Here is a 19,532-nt window from a genome sequence, read left to right on the forward strand (position 1 = left end):
TAGCTGAGTAAAAACTGCTTTGTACTGTACTAGATGCTGAGAGTCTGTTCAATTGATGCAGTTGATTAGACTTTTGATTAAAGATAGGAGATTGAACACAGCTCTTGGGAGGGAGTAAGAAGAATCCAGAGAAGGCATTTGCATCCCTTGCTAAGATGACGTGGGGTCATGGAGCAGTGTTTCCAGTCCAATAGGCATAGTCCGTATTATGACTCATCTGGTTAATATATTTACTGAAGACTGTCTCATGAGGCAGCAAGACAGTAACTTTTTTGTTTTCTCTGCACAGTTGATTGTAATGACATAAGTACTAGAATAGACCAGGCCTCCAGAGACGGTGTAATTTATTTTGGCTCTTACTTGACACTTCTTCTTGGATTAGGTGATGTTAGAATTAGGGTACTTCTGAGCTTGTCTGCTGATTTGCACCCCTCCCATTTCCTGGTCAATCATGGCTTGTGTTGAGAACATCAGCCATGAATGGCTCAATTAGTCCAGAGCGGAAAAGCATAAGCTGTATCTGAAAGACAATAGGATTTTCTGGGGGCTGTATGAAACTTCTTACACTGGTGTGTACAAATGCTGTGCTTAAGCCAATGGAAAAAAAAAAAATCTTGCATTGGAAAAAAAAGCTGTGTTGTTTTTTGTGGCAGTTTTGATGGGTCAGAGTTCCTAGGCTAAGTCAAGTAACAGGGGTGACATTTCTGATGAGACAGACCTTCCTTTGTGTTCAGGCCATGTGATTAATTCTCAATAAGATGTGGCTCTGGAGTACTGTAGGCCACCTTCTCGCCGTATGGCAGCAAAAGGAGGGGAGAGTAGGGATATCCTACAGTGCTGAGGGGTGGGATGAACCCCTTGTCCCCTTGCAGCCCAGCCAACACAAGCCTTTCTTGAACAGAAGGAGAGGCAATGACCCTGAAGGCAGAGAACTGGGGCAGGACTTTGACTCTGATCTATGTGTCAAGTTCAAATATGAATGTTGGAGCGGGAAGTTCAGACTCTGCATGAAATGATCCTATAGCAAGAGCTGAAACTCGTGCTACTGACTTACCTTTTCTGTGTGGGTGGGATGTGGTACTAAAGCAACAGAAGGGAAGATATTTTGCTTTTTTTTTTTAACCTGAGAAACTCTGAGCTCCTTGGTAAGATGGGCTCAGTTAAGACCCAAATACTTGGGTGCTTAAAGAAATGAGTAATCTAGCCACGTTCTGCCCTGACTGCAACTGATGGCTGGGTTTTTGTTCAGTTTTAAGCAAATAATGCTTAAACAAGGGCAGTGAGCCTTTTCATGTTTGCCCACTTGTAGGTTGTCTCTGCAGCTGAAAGAGCTAAACGCTCTTATATTCTTGGGCTGTTCACTGCTGCCACTTAAGTCTGTACTTCTCACAGAAGTTTCAAAGAACCAGGAGGCTTTTAGATCACCTTGCAAGAGCTTGCCAAGCTTTTCTGGGGGGAAGGGGTGAAGCTGAAGGTAATGGACTGCTAGTCAAGGCACCAGCTCCTTCACCTTTGTTAGAAATTATTTCTCATCTCAAGCAGTAATCAAGAAGCATGTGTTTTGTGTGGGACTGTGTTTGGACTTGTCTGCTAGAGCTCTAGCAGAAATCAAAGTTGTTTCCTTCAGAGACTGAAGGAGAGAGAGATGCTTCCTGGTGACCTTTTGTGAATTGCCCTGTGGCAAGTTCTTGTGATGCTGGAATGTGAGGACCATGCTGGTTTAAGTTCTGTGGCTTTCGCTTCTTTAAGAAGTGAAATGGGAGTTGAGGTGCAGGGAAGAGAATGTTAGGAATGCTGATAGTCTGTAGTTCTGTGTCCTTTTCCTGGAAGCGAGGAGGCAAACAGCTCGGCTCCGCTCCACTTATTAAAAACCGTTTCCACTGCACAGCTCTGTAGCTGCATGCAAGGATATGGGGGTTGCAAAGCCTGCCTTTACTGAACAGGGTAAGAGAGGGCTTCTGTGCATGTGAAATGTATGACTACGTCTGCAGAGTGGTGTGCACGGAGCTTTCTCAGAACAATAAAAATCCTTGTCTAGATGTGACTGATGGATTCTTTTAGAAAAGTCACGTTTTTTTCCCTTTTTTTATGTAGTTTCACTTTTGGTTTTGGTTTTTACTTCTCTTGGAATAAATAAGAAAAATTTCCTGTGCTTGCTGCACAACGGGACAGTTCTTGGACCCTAATACACTAGTTTCTGTGTCTAGATCACTCAGGAATCCAGTTTGTGATTTGAGGTGCTCACGCAAAGATCAAGCAAGGAGATGCCTTTGAAACCTTTTCTTAATCTTGTTAGCGGTTTGACTGTGGTGCCACTAACTGCTGTTTCATCTCAAAATACTTCTCGGGGATCTTATTGGGTGAAAATGTCATCGCATGAAACTTGGCAGGGATGTAATAGGGAAGGGAGGGAAAAACTGCTATTGGAGGCTTGTGAGAGTCTGGAAATGTATCGAGTACTTAATGGAGGAACTGCACTGCAAGGCTGTATGGTGCCTGGTTTTGATATCTTGCAGAGTGTCCAAACTTCTTCCAGTTCGGAATTATTTCTGCCTGTAACTCTTCTGTACTTTTTTGTCTTTCAAGTGGTGTTTAAATGTGCTGCGTCATGATTTCTTTGTCCTTAGGTGCTTGTTTACCCCATCATGACAAGATCTAAATCTCTGCATGATTTCATGTAGAATTAACCGTAATGAAAGTGAATGAAAATTCATCTGAATAAAGAGGCTTTAAGCAAATCATCTGCTCTGTGAAGTGTAAGCAGGACTGAGTACAGATCGAATCTGCAAAAGTGTACTACTGCTTTGTATACCATTCTCGCTGGTCAAACTGCCATAAATTGAAAGCAGATTTTTGTTGCATAACCAGCCAGCTAGAGTGCCAAACTGAATGAAAGTGCTGGAGCTTATCCCCAGATTTGACCAGTTAGAGATACCACCTCTTCTTTATCTTCGGTTGATAGGCTGTTCCTTGCCAGAGGATGTGGAAGACTGAGAGGGGGGAGGAGGAGTTAATGCCTTGAAGGGAACATACGTATGCACTCAGGAATTGGTTTCTTCTGCTCTTCATCACTTTTCAGCTTGAGCTGGGGCTCACACATCAAGACTGACTGAATAGCATGTAGCTTGCTTTCCTCCTAGCTAGACTTGTCTGGCTGTAATCTGTGTATCAGGGATGCTGTTGAGCACATTTGTCTGCTCACTAGCTCTTTTTTTATTTATTGAAGTGGTATAACTTTAGTAAGCCATAATCATTTTGTCTGCCTGGCAGTCTCGTGTGCATAGCTTGTGTCTACTGCTGTAGAAGTTGACCGTAAGGTATTTCTTACAGTACTGTGTCTTCTCTTGCAGGCTGGAAGAGACAAGTATGAGCCTACTGCTACATCAGAGCATGGCGCAAAGAAGAAAAAGGGGAAGAAGGAGAGGGACATGGATGAACTTAAAAAGGAAGTCTCAATGGTAAGTGTAGGGCATGGAAAGAGCAGCTTTAAGAATATTCACTGCCCCCAAAGCCCTATGCTTCATGTGACGAAAAAAGAAAAGAGCTGGTGTGCTGACAGCATGGTGGTGTGACTGAGGGCACTGATCTCCCTTCTCGTCCCCTCTGTCTGCAAGTGTTTCAGCATCAAGATGATCACGCAGTAGCCCTGAAAACATCACTTCTCAAAAGGCACTTGACACAGAACCCAAGTCTCTGCTTGCCTGCGTTACCCATAGCACAGTGTAGCTGCATTTCCTCACCCAGGCAAGCGCTCTCTGGATAGCAGCATTGCGGGCTTTATTGTGCTGTCATGTGAGTGAGACTGCTGTTTTCATTCCAGCTGAGGAGTTGAGTCTGTACAGCGCCATTTACTGCTGGCCTTTGCTCAGACTGACCTCAGTATTATTATTCCTTCTGATCATGTTTGAGGCTGTGGGGAGTGTCTCCCATCCCCATCTGTGAACGCTGGATTATGATATACATCTGTCTATGCACATCATCCAGCTTAGGTCTGCTCTCCTTGATGTTGATACAGGTTTTGTTCCTGGGCTGTGGATTTGAGTCTGGGCTCTCATATTTTTGGCCCCCTCTGTTATGGAGAGGGGGTACTAAAGCTTGCTCTAAGATGAGATTTTGTGTTCAGTAGCAATGCTAACTTAAAGCATTTGCTCCCTCCCCTCTTTGGGGGAACAAACACTGCTTAAGCTGGCAGCATTACTTAAAAATGTGTGAAATTACAGGGTTAATCTTCTGTACATTCCTACCTTCCTTTCCTTTCCCCTCCTCCCTCACTTCCCCTCCCTACCCCTCCCCCCAAAAAAAAAACCACCACACTGAGGCTTCACAGAATCTGCTGGAAGCATAAAGACTGCACTGAGATACAATCAAGAGTTTGTTTAAAAAGCTGTCATGTCATACCCAAATAGTCACAAGAATGCCAAAGATGAGACTGCTTTGAGTTGTGGAATGAGATTGAGATTCTCTTCACAGAGAATATGAGCTCGAGTCTTGCTATCTCACTGAACTGTTACAGATAGGAAACCTGGGATGGGGGGTAGAATTGCTGACCTCTTGCTGATCAGCCTGCAGGGACTGTGATCTCTTCCCCCCCACCAACCACTTCTTGTCTTTCAGGATGACCACAAGCTGAGCCTTGATGAACTTCATCGTAAATATGGAACAGACTTGAGTCGGGTAGGTAGACTTTGTTTTCCCACCCTCCTTGCCATGATCTGAAAAGGAACAGTCTCAGTTCAGAGCACTTCACAAAGGGAGATCTGGGTGGTCTGTTCTTTTTTTTTTTTTTTTTTTTTAATCTCCCCTCCTCCAGTTAAGTTTCCCAGGCTTTGGGAGAATTGTTGAGCTCACAAATAATTCTCTTCGTCCTCCCACTGTACAGCCTGGCTGCAATACTTAAGTGACTTTGTTTCTAACAAAGTCACTGTTATCTGCCTCTGAAATGTTCCAAGGTCAAGTTGATTCTTAGATTTATTTTTTTTCCCGAGGAGCTTGTAATAAAGGCAAATGTTTGTTATATTGCAGATGTAGTCTAGTGAGCTAGCACATGCCCAGAAACTTAATGATGGCTAGTAGCAGTTAAAATGTTACCCTTTTATAGTAAGAGGTATGCAAATATCCTAACCTCAAAGTCCAGTGCAGAAGCACTACAGTGGTTTTGCACCTTTGCTCTTGTTTGTTTTGCTTAATGCATTTTTTTGCATTACGCTATATAGCAACAAGTCTGCTCTTACTCTATAACAGCACAGAGATTGGCATATTTCTGTCAAAGACCTTGGCTTCTGAAAGCTGAACTTCCTGGAAGGCCAGTCCAAAGTGTCATCATCTTTATGGCCCCCAGCTTTCACTTGTTCCATAATTTGATAGGATGGATTGCACTGGGTTGTTCCTCAGAGCGCAAAGTCTGCTGCTGTAGCCTTCTTGTCATGCCCTTCTTCAGTGTTTGTAGCCCCATGGCCTGCAGGCTCCTCAAGTAGCATCCAACATCCTATTGCTCCTCTTTTGGCATTCAGCTTTCATATCCTGCGCTTGTGTTGCAGAGTCCTGGCAGCTGTGGAGATCTCCATTACCTGTTGGCATCTCCTTATTGCTCAGAACTCTGCCTGCCTTTTCGAGCAGAACATGAACAAATTCAGAGTCACCTTCCCCAGTCAGTCTTGCCACAGTGCCTATAAAAGGAACCTCTCTTCTAGGGTTTGACTTCTGCACGTGCAGCTGAGATTTTGGCTCGTGATGGCCCAAATTCCCTCACCCCCCCACCTACCACTCCTGAATGGGTCAAGTTCTGTCGGCAGCTCTTTGGAGGATTCTCGCTCCTGTTGTGGATTGGTGCTATTCTATGTTTTCTGGCTTATGGCATACAAAGTGTGATGGAGGAGGAGCCCAACAATGATAATGTAAGTAAAAATGTCTGTTTTACCTCAAAGGCAGGCTGAGCAGCCTGTTTGGCTCAAAGCAGATTAACTTCCTCTAAGCATTTGGTCCAGAAGCTTTTCCCATAAGCACGGGAAATTCGGTGGATGAGCTTAACACGTCTTGGAATGCTTCCACATAATGAAATGAACAGCCGACTTCCTTCATGTTGTGTTAACAACACTAGCTTGTGGGCAGCCTTTGTGTACAAAACGTACAGAGACTGCAAGTACCTCCATGCTTTGTAATGGGGCACTTAAATACCAAGCAATTTATCTGGACAAACTGGAAATCTTTCAGGCAGATTGTCCTCTGACTCACTTTCTCTGCTCCTTGTAGCTGTACCTGGGTGTTGTGTTGGCAGCTGTGGTTATCATTACTGGCTGCTTCTCTTATTACCAAGAAGCAAAAAGTTCCAAGATCATGGAGTCCTTCAAGAACCTGGTGCCTCAGGTATGGAATACCTCATTTCCTTGAAATCTGCCAAGCTGTAGCTTGCTCACGGTTATTAACTGTTTTAAACATGAGCTTCAATTGCAAAAAGCCTGGCTGTGAGTGGTATATATTGGCCTTTAGCAGACAAGATGTCTCTTGTGCCAAGCTGTTAGTGTGGGTTACTAGCTCTTAATGTTGAGGGGTCTATGAGACTCCTTCCTCTTTATGCTCCAAGTAACTATGCTAATAGTCCACGGCAGTAAGTGGTGTGATAAGCACTAAAACTCCCTCACAGACAGGATTCCTTCACAGACAGGGTCTGTATCATACCTAACCATCTTGCTGTCACCTTGGCAATGAGGAACTTTAATATCAAGAAAAAAAAAAGCCATTTTTCTTAAATAACATATGTATTGGAGATAAACATCTTGGTACAAGTAGAAACTTTGTAGAACCATAGCACAACTATTTTAAGATACTCAGATCTCTTAAACCCCTTCTTAAGAGTTGCTTTTGACACAGGTTGTTTCTTTACTGTTTTTCAGCAAGCTCTTGTAGTCAGAAATGGTGAGAAGATGAGCATAAATGCTGAAGGTGTTGTAGTTGGAGATCTAGTGGAGGTGAAAGGAGGAGACAGAATTCCAGCCGACCTTCGGATCATATCTGCACATGGTTGCAAGGTACAGCAGTGACAGGCTGTCTGAAAACTTCATTATGAAGGATGATGAATTAGTTAGGTTTCAAAGAACATCTTCTGTGCTGTGAATGGGTGGTGGAGTGGAAGAGAAGGGTGGGGGGAGTGCCTACTGTTTTATCTGCTTTCATTGCTGAAGGCATCTGCGTGCTTGTGTATGACGAAGTACTCTTTTCCATGTAGGTGGATAACTCCTCACTTACTGGTGAATCAGAGCCTCAGACCAGGTCTCCAGACTTCTCCAATGAGAACCCGCTGGAGACCAGGAACATTGCCTTCTTTTCCACCAACTGTGTGGAAGGTATGTGACCCTCCGACTTCCCTAAAGTATTAACAATGCTAGGGATTGAACGGCATAGGTAGGCAATGCAAACGCTGTGTGAGTTTAGTGTATTAGTTGGTAGCCTGCTCCTACCGTTCAAGAACAGGCTGGAAGTTCCTAGCAAAGCCTTTGCCCATTCCAACTGCAATACTGTACAATGGGCAAAGAAGACTCCACAGCACTAACTGTTTTTTCTCTTTCTTGCTCCTCCGAGAGGAGCAGCTATGTGGTGTGTCTTCAAGCATGACTGCCTTATTACAGCAGTGTTAAAGTGCTGATAACATAATGTGAACCAAGATGGTTAGGCAGAGCTGTTAAGAAATAATACAGCTGCTGCAGAAAGCAGGAATTTCAAACATCTCTGGCAGAACTTCCTGTTGCAGCTCAGAGTGTGGTAGTCGGTACTCTTTGTGCTGAAGCCCAGAGCATCTTTTCCGTACCCACAGGGTTTGTAACTGTTCAGTGATGGTGGAGAATTCTGCCTGACTCCTATTGTGTCCTCTGCTGACAGATTCAGAGCAGCAAACTGCCCCCTGCTCTTCCCCACCCCGCCTCCCCCCCCCTGCAAAAAAAACCCAACCCTGCAGTACTGAGGGATATTCTTGATCTTTCTCAAGAGCCTTGGGGAGAGAAAACAGGCCTCCCCTTAAAGGAGGGAAGAGGACACTGTCTACTTCTTGAAAATGGCTTCCTCTTAATTCCCTATGCAATTGGCACTTGATTCCCTGGGGTAGAAGGGAGAGGGCATACAGCTTGGCCAGTCAGATGAGAATCCTGTGCAGCACATATCTCCATTTATTTCTCATGCTGCTAGAGAGTAAAAAAAGCTGCAGTGGGAGACTTTGGCCATTGGAATGCCTACCTGCATTTTCTTGGGCAAAGCTTGGTAAACTCTAAGACAGGCTGAACAAACTTTGTTTAATGTGTTTTGGGAAGGGTTTTTGTTTTCTAAAACCTGTCTCTCTTCTAGGCACTGCCCGTGGCATTGTCATTAGCACTGGGGATCGCACTGTGATGGGCCGTATTGCCAGTCTGGCTTCTGGACTGGAAGGGGGGAAAACTCCAATTGCCACAGAGATCGAGCACTTTATCCACCTAATCACTGGCGTGGCTGTGTTCCTGGGTGTCAGCTTCTTCATCCTTTCACTCATCCTTGAGTACACGTGGCTGGAGGCTGTAATCTTCCTCATCGGGATCATTGTTGCCAATGTCCCTGAGGGGCTGCTTGCAACGGTCACGGTGAGTGAAATTGGAAAAGAAGATTGAATGAGTTACGTATATGGTTCTTAAGGAAGTGGAGTGCTTCATGCTCATGTGCATTCACAGAGGTAAACATCAAAGTAATGGAAGGTGCCCTGTGTGGTGAGTGTGTAGGGCTAATTTTTATAAATTCAGTGAGGTCAGACTAGTTACCTGAATCAATGTCAAGTTCTGCAGCTTTTTTGTGATGAAGATGGGTCCCTAAGCTAAGACCTGCACAGAGGCTTGGCATTGTAGAATTGAAGTGAGCAAGACTAGGAGTTCTGGACTTGTCTTGCCTTTTTCTGTGGCAAGAAGGGACCTTCCTGTTACAACTGTTCAGGGTTTCTACATCCACATTCACACCAGCCCTTCCAGCCCTGAAGGGCTGGCAGAGCATCCAGCAAGTTTCACTCTAGTCCCAGCTTTTGATCTGGGACCTGACAGAGATTCTTGTAGGTTTGGTTTCCCAAAGAGATGGTGGCAATATCTAGATGTGCTCAGCTGTGTAGAGAGTGGTGGTGGACAGGGCTAGAGGCGTCCATGCAGCCCTAGGAAGCAGAGCAGCAACTGAGCCGGGGAATGAACAGTTGGGAGCTGGAACCAGATTAAGAGCCTCTGGCAAGAAAGGGTAGCTGGGGCTGCTTGCTTCTTACACCAAAAAGTTGCAACCCTATCACCAGGGCTATTTTGGGCCTTCTCATATGTGGCCTGCCTCCACCTATTTTGAGAGTTCCTATGATTAGGGAACTGCAACTTTAACTAAAATGTTAGTCCGGAGCATGTTATTTCCTTCCTAATGCACTGAGAAGCAGGAGATTGAAGACTTGTGAGTCCTTTCCTGGAGGTTTTGTGGTGAAGAAAAGTGTCATTTAAACCTAGCAGCTGGGCCTAAATGTTGCTGTTTATTTTGCACTGGCAGGGTTAGCATGGGGTTAGGGAATCACTGCAGGGCACATAAGCTGGTTGTCATTCCATGCCCACAGTGAATTGGGTAGCAGTGTATTAATGTACAAGTGCATCTAACCTGTCATCTTCTTCCTTGTCTCCAGGTATGTCTGACACTAACAGCCAAGCGTATGGCTCGTAAGAACTGCTTGGTGAAGAACCTGGAAGCTGTGGAAACCTTGGGCTCCACATCCACTATCTGTTCTGACAAAACAGGCACTCTGACACAGAATCGCATGACAGTTGCGCACATGTGGTTTGACAATCAGATTCACGAGGCTGATACTACAGAGAACCAGAGTGGTAAGACCATCTCTTTGTGCTTGAGGCATCTCATTAAAAAAAAGGCTTTTTCTGGGGCTTCCTGTACACCTGTACTTCTGAGAACCTGTGTTTCTAGCTCTCCAGTCCAAGTGAAGTTCACAGTGCAAGGACTTCTAGCATATAATCTACAATGAGCATTAAAAGACTTGAGGTGACACATAGAAAGCTTTGTGCTGTACCACAGTTCTGTTTAATCCTTAAACTCCATATAGGCTGCTTTTGCCCAGAATTACTCCACTGGAATTTGAGCCTCTTGAATGTTCAGCCCCTTATGTTTGTCCTGTACGTAGAAATATTTGCTGTTCTGTACTTCAAAATACCTGTTTATTTTTGCCAAAATATATCTGATGAAATTGCCCCATCTTAAGTCTGCTGAAAGTGTGGACAGCAGAGGTATTGACCCTGATAATAAATTACTTAAGAATAGATGGAAATTTGCCGTGTTGAACTAGATGGCTGCCTTTGAACAGGGGTTTTCCCAAACATCCTGGTTGTGTTTGCAGAGTGGTAGCAATGAGTGAAGTGACTGTAAGACTTCCGCAGGAAGTTTCTTTTAGATATTGATAAGAATCTGAAATCTTGGTGTGCTGTGCAATTGAGAGAGGTACTTATCTCTCCACAACTGTTCAGTACAACCAAATTCAGGAGTTTCCTAGCTGTCATCTACCTTGTGAAATGTTGTGCTTGCAACACATTATTAGCATAAACTTTTTCCAGTGGTGCTGCTGTACCCTGCCCCCAACCACTCCAAAACATTGTGCTTGTCTGAACCACTTCAAGAACAGTAAAGCAGCTTTTTTGTCTTTAACACTAGTGCAAAGTAACAAGCTATAATAAAGTGTTATTTGAAAGCACTCTGTTTCGGCCTGGCAACGGTTGGCTTGGCTGCAGTAGAAATAAACCTAGAAGATTTCACTTCATGGAAAGTACATTAGCTTATCAGTTAACTGTCTGTTCAATTCATCTCCCTTGAAGCCAACTTAAGAGCCAGCATGGAAGAAGCAGTATGTTTCTTTATTTAAGCATTGTTCCTTTGGGAGCTATTTCATCCAGTTCCTGGGTAATGGATAACATGAGACAACCTGGAGGAGGAACCCAGCATCCCTTCCTCAAGCCCCTCTGAAAGAATGTTATCTGTCCAGAATTCCTTGGCTTTGTCAGCATGGCCTCTGCTGCTGCTGGATGCAGCCATTACTGGAATCTTGAAAGCAGAGGTGTTGTCTTGCACTGTTGCTATTTCACCCCTGGGTCTTAAAATAATCAGCTGCTCATCAAATACCTGGGAAGGGAGGAGGATTGAAAGAGATGTAGTGTACTAACAGTCTAAATGTTCCCTATTTCTGAGGTAAAGGCTTCTTGCTCTTAAGCCTGTGGGATTTTGGGGTTATGATTTTTTTTGGGGGGTGCTTTTTGACATTTTTCCTCTGCTTTCAGGTGCTTCCTTTGACAAGAGCTCGGCTACTTGGACTGCTTTGTCCAGAGTTGCAGGTCTCTGCAACCGTGCTGTGTTCCAGGCCAGCCAGGAAAATGTACCAATTCTTAAGGTGAGTTCCTAAAAGAAATGTCTGTCCTGTTTCCCACCACGGCCCTCACGTAATGGTAGTGAGATTATGTCCTATGGGTCACAGGAACCTGCAAAGTAGAGGTATCTGCCACTCCTAATCTTTTCTGCAGTCTAGCACTCTTACAGGAGATGTGCTGTGGGCAGAGGAGATGGGGCTGGGAAGACACATTTCCCACAGCAGACTCCCTGCCATACACTAGCATCTACAGTCTGTTTGGGAGGTCAGATACTTCAGACAGGACTAGGAAAGACCAGAAAGCTTTCCTAGGCATTTCCCAATGTCTGGCTGTTCCAAGAATTGCCATCTCTGGCATTTGTATACTTGAAAGCTACAAACACCTGGTTCTGGGAGCTGGGAGAAGTAGGTACCAGAGCTGGCAGAGCAGAAGTCGTGGGAGACTGTCTTTAACCAGTCTGTTCTCACTGGCAAGTCTTGGGTTTTTAAGCTTTTGCTGGTTCAGTGCTGGTGCAAATGCCGGCATAACATCAATTCAGATTACTGCTTCTGAACTGTGACCCAACCAGGGCTGAAATTAACTGTACAGTGCTTATAATCTGTCAAATATTAGTCATGTTGCTTAGTAAACTTCTTCCCAAGGGTGTTCTGATGCTGTGCTAATAGAAATGATGGAACAAACTATTTTTCCCTAGCACTCTGACTATAACTTCAGGTCATGTTTTTTAGACCTAAGATAAAGAGCTGGAATTCTTCCCATCTAAGAAAGACTTGGGAAGGGGGAGTTTTGAAAAGTCTTTAGATACCAAAGAGCAGTATAAAAATGGAAAAAAAATTCTCATGGAGAAAGAGTCCAGAAGGGCAAGAAATACTTGGTTTAAATTGCAGCAAAGGAAACTCAAGCAGGACATTGAGCACACACAGATCTCCAGGGCTGAGAACCCCCAACTACAGTCTCTACCAGTGTTAACCTTATGGGGGAGGAAGCATGGACAGATAAAATCTTCTCTGCCAGAGGCTTCATAAGTTGATCCTATATTGGGGTGGGAGAGCACATGCAAATGTTTCTGTGTGCATGTCATCAGTCTTCATCTCACATTTGCTGTTCTTCATAGCAAGCAACTCACAGCAGCTCTTCTCAGAGTTTACCCTCCAGCCTCTCTTTCTTTGACTGCACCTGGTTATCTGACTTTCTCTGCCCTTTAAAAGGGCTTCTTGACTTTGGCACCAGAAGGCTGCTGCTCTCTCAGGCTGGGAGGTCTGGCATTCTGAAATGCAGTATTTGTCAGTACTATAGATAATTGAATTATTTACTCTTTGGTCTCATATCATGTTATGTAGAAGCTGGGACTGGGCTGAGATGAATACACTTTTTTTTTAAATATCTGGTCTTCTATGGTGAGTCCACTGGGGTATATGCTTTGATAGTTGTCTCTTTCCTCAGAGAGCAGTGGCGGGAGACGCCTCTGAGTCTGCACTTCTGAAATGCATTGAATTGTGCTGTGGTTCTGTCAAGGAGATGAGAGAAAGGTATCCCAAAGTGGTGGAAATACCATTTAACTCTACCAACAAGTACCAGGTAAGCGTGTGTCCTCTTGAGGGAGAGCTGCTGTGTGAAGCACAGTGAGTGGTGGTGATTACTCGTGACCTTCAAAATACATGTCTATAAAACAGTTTCATTTCTTCCACCCTAGCTGTCTATCCACAAAAATGCAAATCCATCCGAATCCCGTTACTTGCTGGTGATGAAGGGAGCTCCAGAGAGGATCTTGGATCGCTGCAGCAGCATTCTTATTCATGGAAAAGAGCAACCACTGGATGAGGAAATGAAAGATGCTTTTCAGAATGCCTACCTTGAGTTGGGAGGCCTCGGGGAGAGAGTGTTAGGTAAGGAAAAGCAGCCTTAATAAATTGGAAAAGATTTGTCCCTCATGCTCCTGTGCAGAGTCCCCACAGATTAAGTGGAGGTTGTACTCTGTTCCTGCAGTGTAACCATAGTGTTGAGTCAAGGTCACTTCAGCAATTCATATAGGAATAGTCCTGCCTTTAGCCTTTAATCTAAAAGGCAGCCTGCAGGGTCTTGTCTTGCCCAGCAGCTGCCTCGCCTAGATCAAAATGAAGCAAAGCATTTAGGACCTTCAACCTCCATGGGGCCACATGCTATTAGATTTGCTCCACTGCATGTGAACCAAGCTGTGTCTGGGCACCTAGCAACAGCTATTAGTTTTCAGAATATGAGCATGATTCCTGCCTCAATAGCCCTGGCTAAACCTCTGACGCTGCCCTGTTATTTTTGCGTAGCTGTTTGCAGAAGCAATAAGCATTCGGTCTCTCTGCCTCCTGACATGTAGGAACAGAGTAAACATGGGTTTGATGTGTTACAGGATTCTGTCACTTGGCTCTGCCTGATGATCAGTTCCCTGAAGGCTTCCAGTTTGATACAGAAGACGTGAACTTCCCTGTAGACAAACTCTGCTTTGTAGGACTGATGGCTATGATTGACCCTCCTCGTGCTGCTGTGCCAGATGCTGTTGGCAAATGCAGAAGCGCTGGGATCAAGGTAGTTTATTCCTGGGTTGAAAGTAGCCTTGCTGTATACCTGAGGATAAAAAGGGCTTCCCTTACTCTGTGTGTTTGCTGTAATGTGAGTGAAGAGAAGCATTGATCAGGTTTTAACGAGTACTTCGTCAAGTACTCATAATGAAGCTTCGTAAATGAAGCTTCAAGCTTCATTTCTGAGTAAATACAAATGATTGTATGTTAATGGACTGAAAAATGAGTTGGACTCCGAACTGCTAGGGCACTGGCAGATGCTGATGGCATGGTGTCCCAGAGCATGTGATTTGGCTCTTGTCTTCCATCCAGCTCAATCCCTTGCATACTGGTAACAGGTTACTGCCTGTACCTCAGGCTTGCTCTGTGCCAGGGCTCGGTAGTAGAACAAAAGCCACGTGGCCTTTCCAGTTTTAAGGGGCCCTGCCTCTTGTGCAGTGTTGCTCTGCAGTACAGGCAAGGCTCTCACGGCAGTCTGTTTGTGTTTCAGGTTATCATGGTTACCGGAGACCATCCGATCACAGCCAAAGCCATTGCTAAGGGTGTCGGCATCATCTCTGAGGGCAATGAAACAGTAGAAGATATTGCTGCTCGACTCAACATTCCTGTCAGCCAGGTCAACCCTAGGTACTGACTGGTGGGGAAGGCCAGAACATTTCAAAGAATTAAGCTTTTACCTCTTTCCTTGCTTTGGATAATCTCTCAGTATCTCTCCCTAGAAAAGCTTGGCATCTGCTTAGCTCAGCATGTTGTAGCTCTTCAATGTGTATCATGAGTTATGTGAGGAATGCACGAGGCTGTCTCGAACGTGCATGTCTCTTGTGCATGGGAAGTAGTTAGGAGTAAGCCCTATACAGAAAACTTGGGTAGTTTCTTCCGTCCTTTCTCTGCCCCATAGCTGCCTGTCCTGATGGTCTGTCCCCACACTGGGGGAAAGAAACAGCTGGCTGGGTGGAGTCTTTTGGGGGCTAGCTTTTTCCCCCTGAGCTGAGCATTTGCCCTGCCTGGTTCATGTCACTGCACAAGCACCATGTACTGGCCCAATGTAGCAGGCAGGAAAAAGTATCTAAAGTGGCATGGGGGAGGGAGGTGGCTGTTTGGGGACTGTTTTGAGCAATGCTGCTGCAGAGCCTGGAACCGCGTACTCTCTGTGATTCCAGATCTTTAAATAGAGGCTAGGTCTAGTTTTGCCCCCAGACATATGCTTAGTCAAGCTTATTTAGTAAAATAACTTACAGGTTCATGGGAAAACTCTGGTAAAAATAAAATGCGTACTAGCTTGTTAGTCACAATCCAGCCTGAATGGGCTACTGAAAGTAAACACTGTTTAACTGGTTTATACTGTTTAGAGAAAAGAGCTGAAATGCCACCTATAAACTTGATTACTCAAAGCCGAGTTCTGTCCCTCTTGCTCTCAAACTCTCTCCTAGGTCTGACTGCAGGTGAGCAAAGGGAGCAGGACTTAGGCTGGGTAGAGGAATTGACACTAGTCAGTAGCTACAAGCAGAATAAATGTGAAAATGGAGTTCCTTCCTCTTAAGGGTTAATGTTTGCCTTCATAGCCTAGTGCAGAACTGAGGCATCCTCAGAAAATGTGCTTTGGCATAAGCGGGCTGTTTGCAGAATGGCTGGGCTGTCTGCATTGCTTAGCTTGACCCAGCCTGTGTTTAGGCTGGAGGGTAGCCATGTAGTTTATGAACTGTGAATAGAGACACCCTGTGGAATGAATTGCTTGGGGAAGACAAGCATTGTGGCTGAATTCTTCTCTTTTTTTTTTTTTTTTTTTTTTTTGAGGGTAACTTCAACCTAGCAATGCAGGCTGGGATCACTGGGCTGTGTGACTGAGCAGGTCAGCAGCTGGATGTAAGGGTGGGGAAGGAATTTCCCTGTCTAAACTGGGTGATGTCGTGAGCTGCGTGGATAGTCTCCTAGACCTATAAGGGATGGTATGCTGGGTTAGAGAGGTGGTATTTTGCTGTAGCATGCAGGGTACCAAACCAGTCTAAATATAACATTGCATGCTTTTGTTGCTGAAGAGTGTAAAATAGTCTGAACTGGCATAGCGCGAGCTCTCTCTGTGAAGAGCCACGTGTAGATCATCAGTCTGTTGCAAAAAGGATTGCCTGCAGAAGACCACATCTCTTGTGATGTTGGAAGCTAACTGCCTGAGCCAGAAGTTACTCTCTTGCAGAGGCCAAGAGCTGTGGAAACAACTAGTCTTTGCCTTGATGCATTTTTAAAAGCTGTAGAAAGAATTAGTCTGCTTATGGGGCTTTTTGTCTGTTGCTTGGTGCTGTCTTGTTGTCTTTTTGTTTGTGATCCCCATCTACCTTTAAACTTGGAGCATCAAACCTCTGTGCAGAGGCAGCCTGGATTAGTATTTAGTCACAGCAGGAGCTGGACTTTCCCTAGAGCACTGAAGAGCCATAGCTTTATGGGGCAAATACAATTAATGAGTTTAACTTGTGAAGTAAAACATTATATTGTCTCTTGATTGCAGGGATGCCAAAGCTTGTGTTGTTCATGGCTCAGATTTAAAGGACATGACTAGTGAGCAACTGGATGACATCCTGATGCATCATACAGAAATTGTCTTTGCCAGGACATCTCCTCAGCAGAAGCTTATAATTGTGGAAGGCTGTCAGCGACAGGTAAAGAGAGGGAGTCCAAGGATTTCATATCAGAGAAATCCCCAGACATATATAGAAACTACCAACCAGTGCTGCCTTCTGAAGTGGCAGGGCTTAGTCTTCTCAGTGCCCTCAGGTAAAGGGCCACACTAGATCTCAGTCTGTCAGCAGCCTTCAGCTGCTGATGTCAGGCTGCTCTACAATACATAAATACAAGGGTCTTGCAGGAAAACATCTTCAGTTTGTACTGAGGCTTTCTTTTGATCCTAGGGTGTCTGTTAACACTTAATTCCTAAATGCTCTGGAGGTGCTTGGGAGAGGAGGATTCAACATGTTTATATATTGTCCAGCATCTCCTTTGGAGAAAGCAGCATGGTTCTCTGATAAAGCTGATCAGAATGGGGAAAGGGGTGAGGGGAGGACAAGGAGAAACTGAGGTCTCTCTAAAGCAAAGTGAAATAGTTTTTTATGCTTCATCTCCTGAAAGATAGGAGAAATCTTTTCTGCCCAAAACATCTTATATGATGATTTCAGTCTTTCTATCTCTCTCTTTGTGACTAGGGTGCCATCGTAGCAGTCACAGGTGATGGTGTGAATGATTCCCCAGCCCTGAAGAAGGCTGACATTGGTGTTGCTATGGGTATTGCTGGCTCAGATGTCTCCAAGCAGGCAGCTGACATGATTCTGCTGGATGATAACTTTGCCTCCATTGTCACTGGGGTTGAAGAAGGTGAGTTTATAACTTGTGCGCAGTGGTGGCGAAGTGGCATGCTTCAGCAATGTTACTTACTGATTCCTTCTGAAATAGAGGCATCTGGAGGGCTCTCCTTTATTTGAGGTTGTCTCCGAGACAAGTGTTTTAAAGGAGGGTGGCACTTTCCTCCTCCCTTCAGACTTCTCCCTTTGCATGGGACCAGCATGACCCTTTGGGATGGGTAGCAGTAGGAAGCAGCTGAGTAACAAAAGCTACTTTGTCTTTTTGCCTAACACTGACAGTCATCTTTGCCAGCTGAGTCTGACACATTTTCCTCCCTGATGGAGCAATAGCTCTCAAACAGGAGCAGAGCAGAGTACCTCCAGGGGCTTTTGGTGATCTTCAGAAACCAGGGCTTAGTATCCTACTGCTGTATGCAGTGAACCCTGATTGCTGTGACCAAAAATACTACTTTGTATAGGTGGTGCCATGCATGGAGCACACAGTCTCACCCTTACATGCAAGAGAACTCCTCAATTTGCTGCACTAGCATTTTGCCTTTCAGTGTTACCACCGAAGCTGCCTATGAGCTACTTGTCTGCCTTCTGCTGATAAATGAGTTATGTTGTTCTCTCGTCCTTGCCCCAGGGCGTCTGATTTTTGATAACCTGAAGAAGTCTATTGCTTACACCTTGACCAGTAACATTCCTGAAATCACGCCGTTCCTGATCTTCATCATTGCGAACATACCCCTTCCACTGGGAACAGTCACCATCCTCTGCATTGACTTGGGCACTGACATGGTAAATGTCTTTTTTTGTCTTGAAGAAATGTGGGTGTTCTTAGGTACCCTAAAGAAAGGATAGGTAGAAGGAAAATGCTTAAATACAGTTTTCTCTAGTGTTCTGATTTAAAATAAGTGACCACTTGATACTCCCTTAATCTACACTCCCTTGTCTCGTGGCTCTCCGAGTCTGAGGATCCTTCAGTTCCATGTAACGATAAACTGGAGGTGGGGAGAGGGGGGTAAGGTCCTTCCCAAACACTACAGCTAGGGCTTTTGGGCAGTGCTGTTTCTCAGGCTGAAAACATGGGGCAGGGAAGGCTATATACAGTGGAAAATTGAAATGGTTCTAACAGCGGTCCTACCACCTCCAAAGGTCCCTGCTATCTCCCTGGCATATGAGCAAGCAGAGAGTGACATCATGAAGAGGCAGCCCAGAAACCCAAAAACAGACAAGCTGGTGAATGAACGGCTGATCAGCATGGCCTATGGGCAGATTGGTAAGCTGGTCTGTTTTCCCTGGCACTGATTTGAACTCGGTGGTAGCGGGGGTTATATACCATCCTGAGTCAGTGACTTTCTGCTTATTTTGGTAGGGTTGAGGTTTGGGCTGTGTAAACCAGAACCTCAGGCTGTTAAGAACTTGCCATGATTCTGCCCCCATGGCACATAGCGGTGGCTTGTGCAGCTTGATCCACTGAATCGCTTTCACAGTAATTTTGTTTAATTGCGTAGCGCTGTAAAGGAACTGGCTGACAACCAGCTCTCCTCTGGTTCAAACTTGTTCAGCAAGAACATAGATCCCATTGTTAGTTTAATTAAAAGTAAAGGATTCTCTCCAGCATATCCCTAAACACACAGTATTAGGAGCCTTGATTAAAGGCATCTACAGAGATGTGCCCAGTTCACACGACGGGAGCTCATGCTTAATTGCAGCAGACCTTGGGAACCTTCTTGACTGTATTTTGCAAGGGCTGGGGCTGGGCAAGGCTTAATGAGAATACAAAGGGAGTTTTATCTTGTGTCCTTGAGTACCATGCCATCACAGCACAGGGCAGAACAGAATTAACTCTGTACAAAGTTGGGAGCAGAAGCCGCTCAGCAAAAGGGTTGCAGCTGAGTTTGATGTTAGTGTGAACTATTTCTATAGCTGCTGCTTGGGAGACTGAGCCCCACAAGCAGTAATTTTTTAGGTGGTTGGGTTCTCCTGCAAACTGCTTTCTGTTATAATTGCACTGCATGGTACCTTCATCAGTTTTATATCCTTTCTTATCTGTTCAGGTATGATCCAGGCCCTTGGAGGTTTCTTCACCTATTTCGTAATTATGGCAGAGAATGGGTTCTGGCCTTCTGGCTTGCTAGGAATCAGAGTTCAGTGGGATGACCGATGGATTAACGATGTGGAAGACAGCTATGGGCAGCAATGGGTAAGTTTTGAGGCACAGCTTAGAGGCTGCCAGCCAGAATACTAATGCCTGC

The 19,532-nt window shown here is 44.9% G+C and overlaps 1 protein-coding gene across 1 annotated transcript in view; it reads left to right on the top strand.

Moving 5' to 3' along the window:
- Positions 1–3,355: 3,355 nt before the first annotated feature.
- The window catches only part of LOC104083290 (sodium/potassium-transporting ATPase subunit alpha-1), a 19,103-nt gene continuing 2,926 nt past the window's right edge, over positions 3,356–19,532 (top strand). Inside the window, exons 1-18 of the mRNA XM_009586716.1 lie at positions 3,356–3,458; positions 4,615–4,674; positions 5,691–5,894; positions 6,250–6,363; positions 6,891–7,025; positions 7,223–7,340; positions 8,332–8,600; positions 9,653–9,851; positions 11,307–11,416; positions 12,837–12,971; positions 13,087–13,279; positions 13,777–13,952; positions 14,436–14,572; positions 16,446–16,596; positions 17,137–17,305; positions 17,918–18,072; positions 18,430–18,553; positions 19,335–19,480. Of these exons, the coding sequence (XP_009585011.1) occupies positions 3,429–3,458; positions 4,615–4,674; positions 5,691–5,894; positions 6,250–6,363; positions 6,891–7,025; positions 7,223–7,340; positions 8,332–8,600; positions 9,653–9,851; positions 11,307–11,416; positions 12,837–12,971; positions 13,087–13,279; positions 13,777–13,952; positions 14,436–14,572; positions 16,446–16,596; positions 17,137–17,305; positions 17,918–18,072; positions 18,430–18,553; positions 19,335–19,480 (2,625 nt within the window). The 5' untranslated portion in view covers positions 3,356–3,428. The remainder of the gene's footprint in view (positions 3,459–4,614; positions 4,675–5,690; positions 5,895–6,249; positions 6,364–6,890; positions 7,026–7,222; positions 7,341–8,331; positions 8,601–9,652; positions 9,852–11,306; positions 11,417–12,836; positions 12,972–13,086; positions 13,280–13,776; positions 13,953–14,435; positions 14,573–16,445; positions 16,597–17,136; positions 17,306–17,917; positions 18,073–18,429; positions 18,554–19,334; positions 19,481–19,532) is intronic.

The sequence above is a fragment of the Fulmarus glacialis genome, unplaced genomic scaffold (assembly GCF_000690835.1).
Source record: "Fulmarus glacialis isolate BGI_N327 unplaced genomic scaffold, ASM69083v1 scaffold36171, whole genome shotgun sequence".
Classification (NCBI taxonomy): Eukaryota; Metazoa; Chordata; class Aves; order Procellariiformes; family Procellariidae; genus Fulmarus; species Fulmarus glacialis.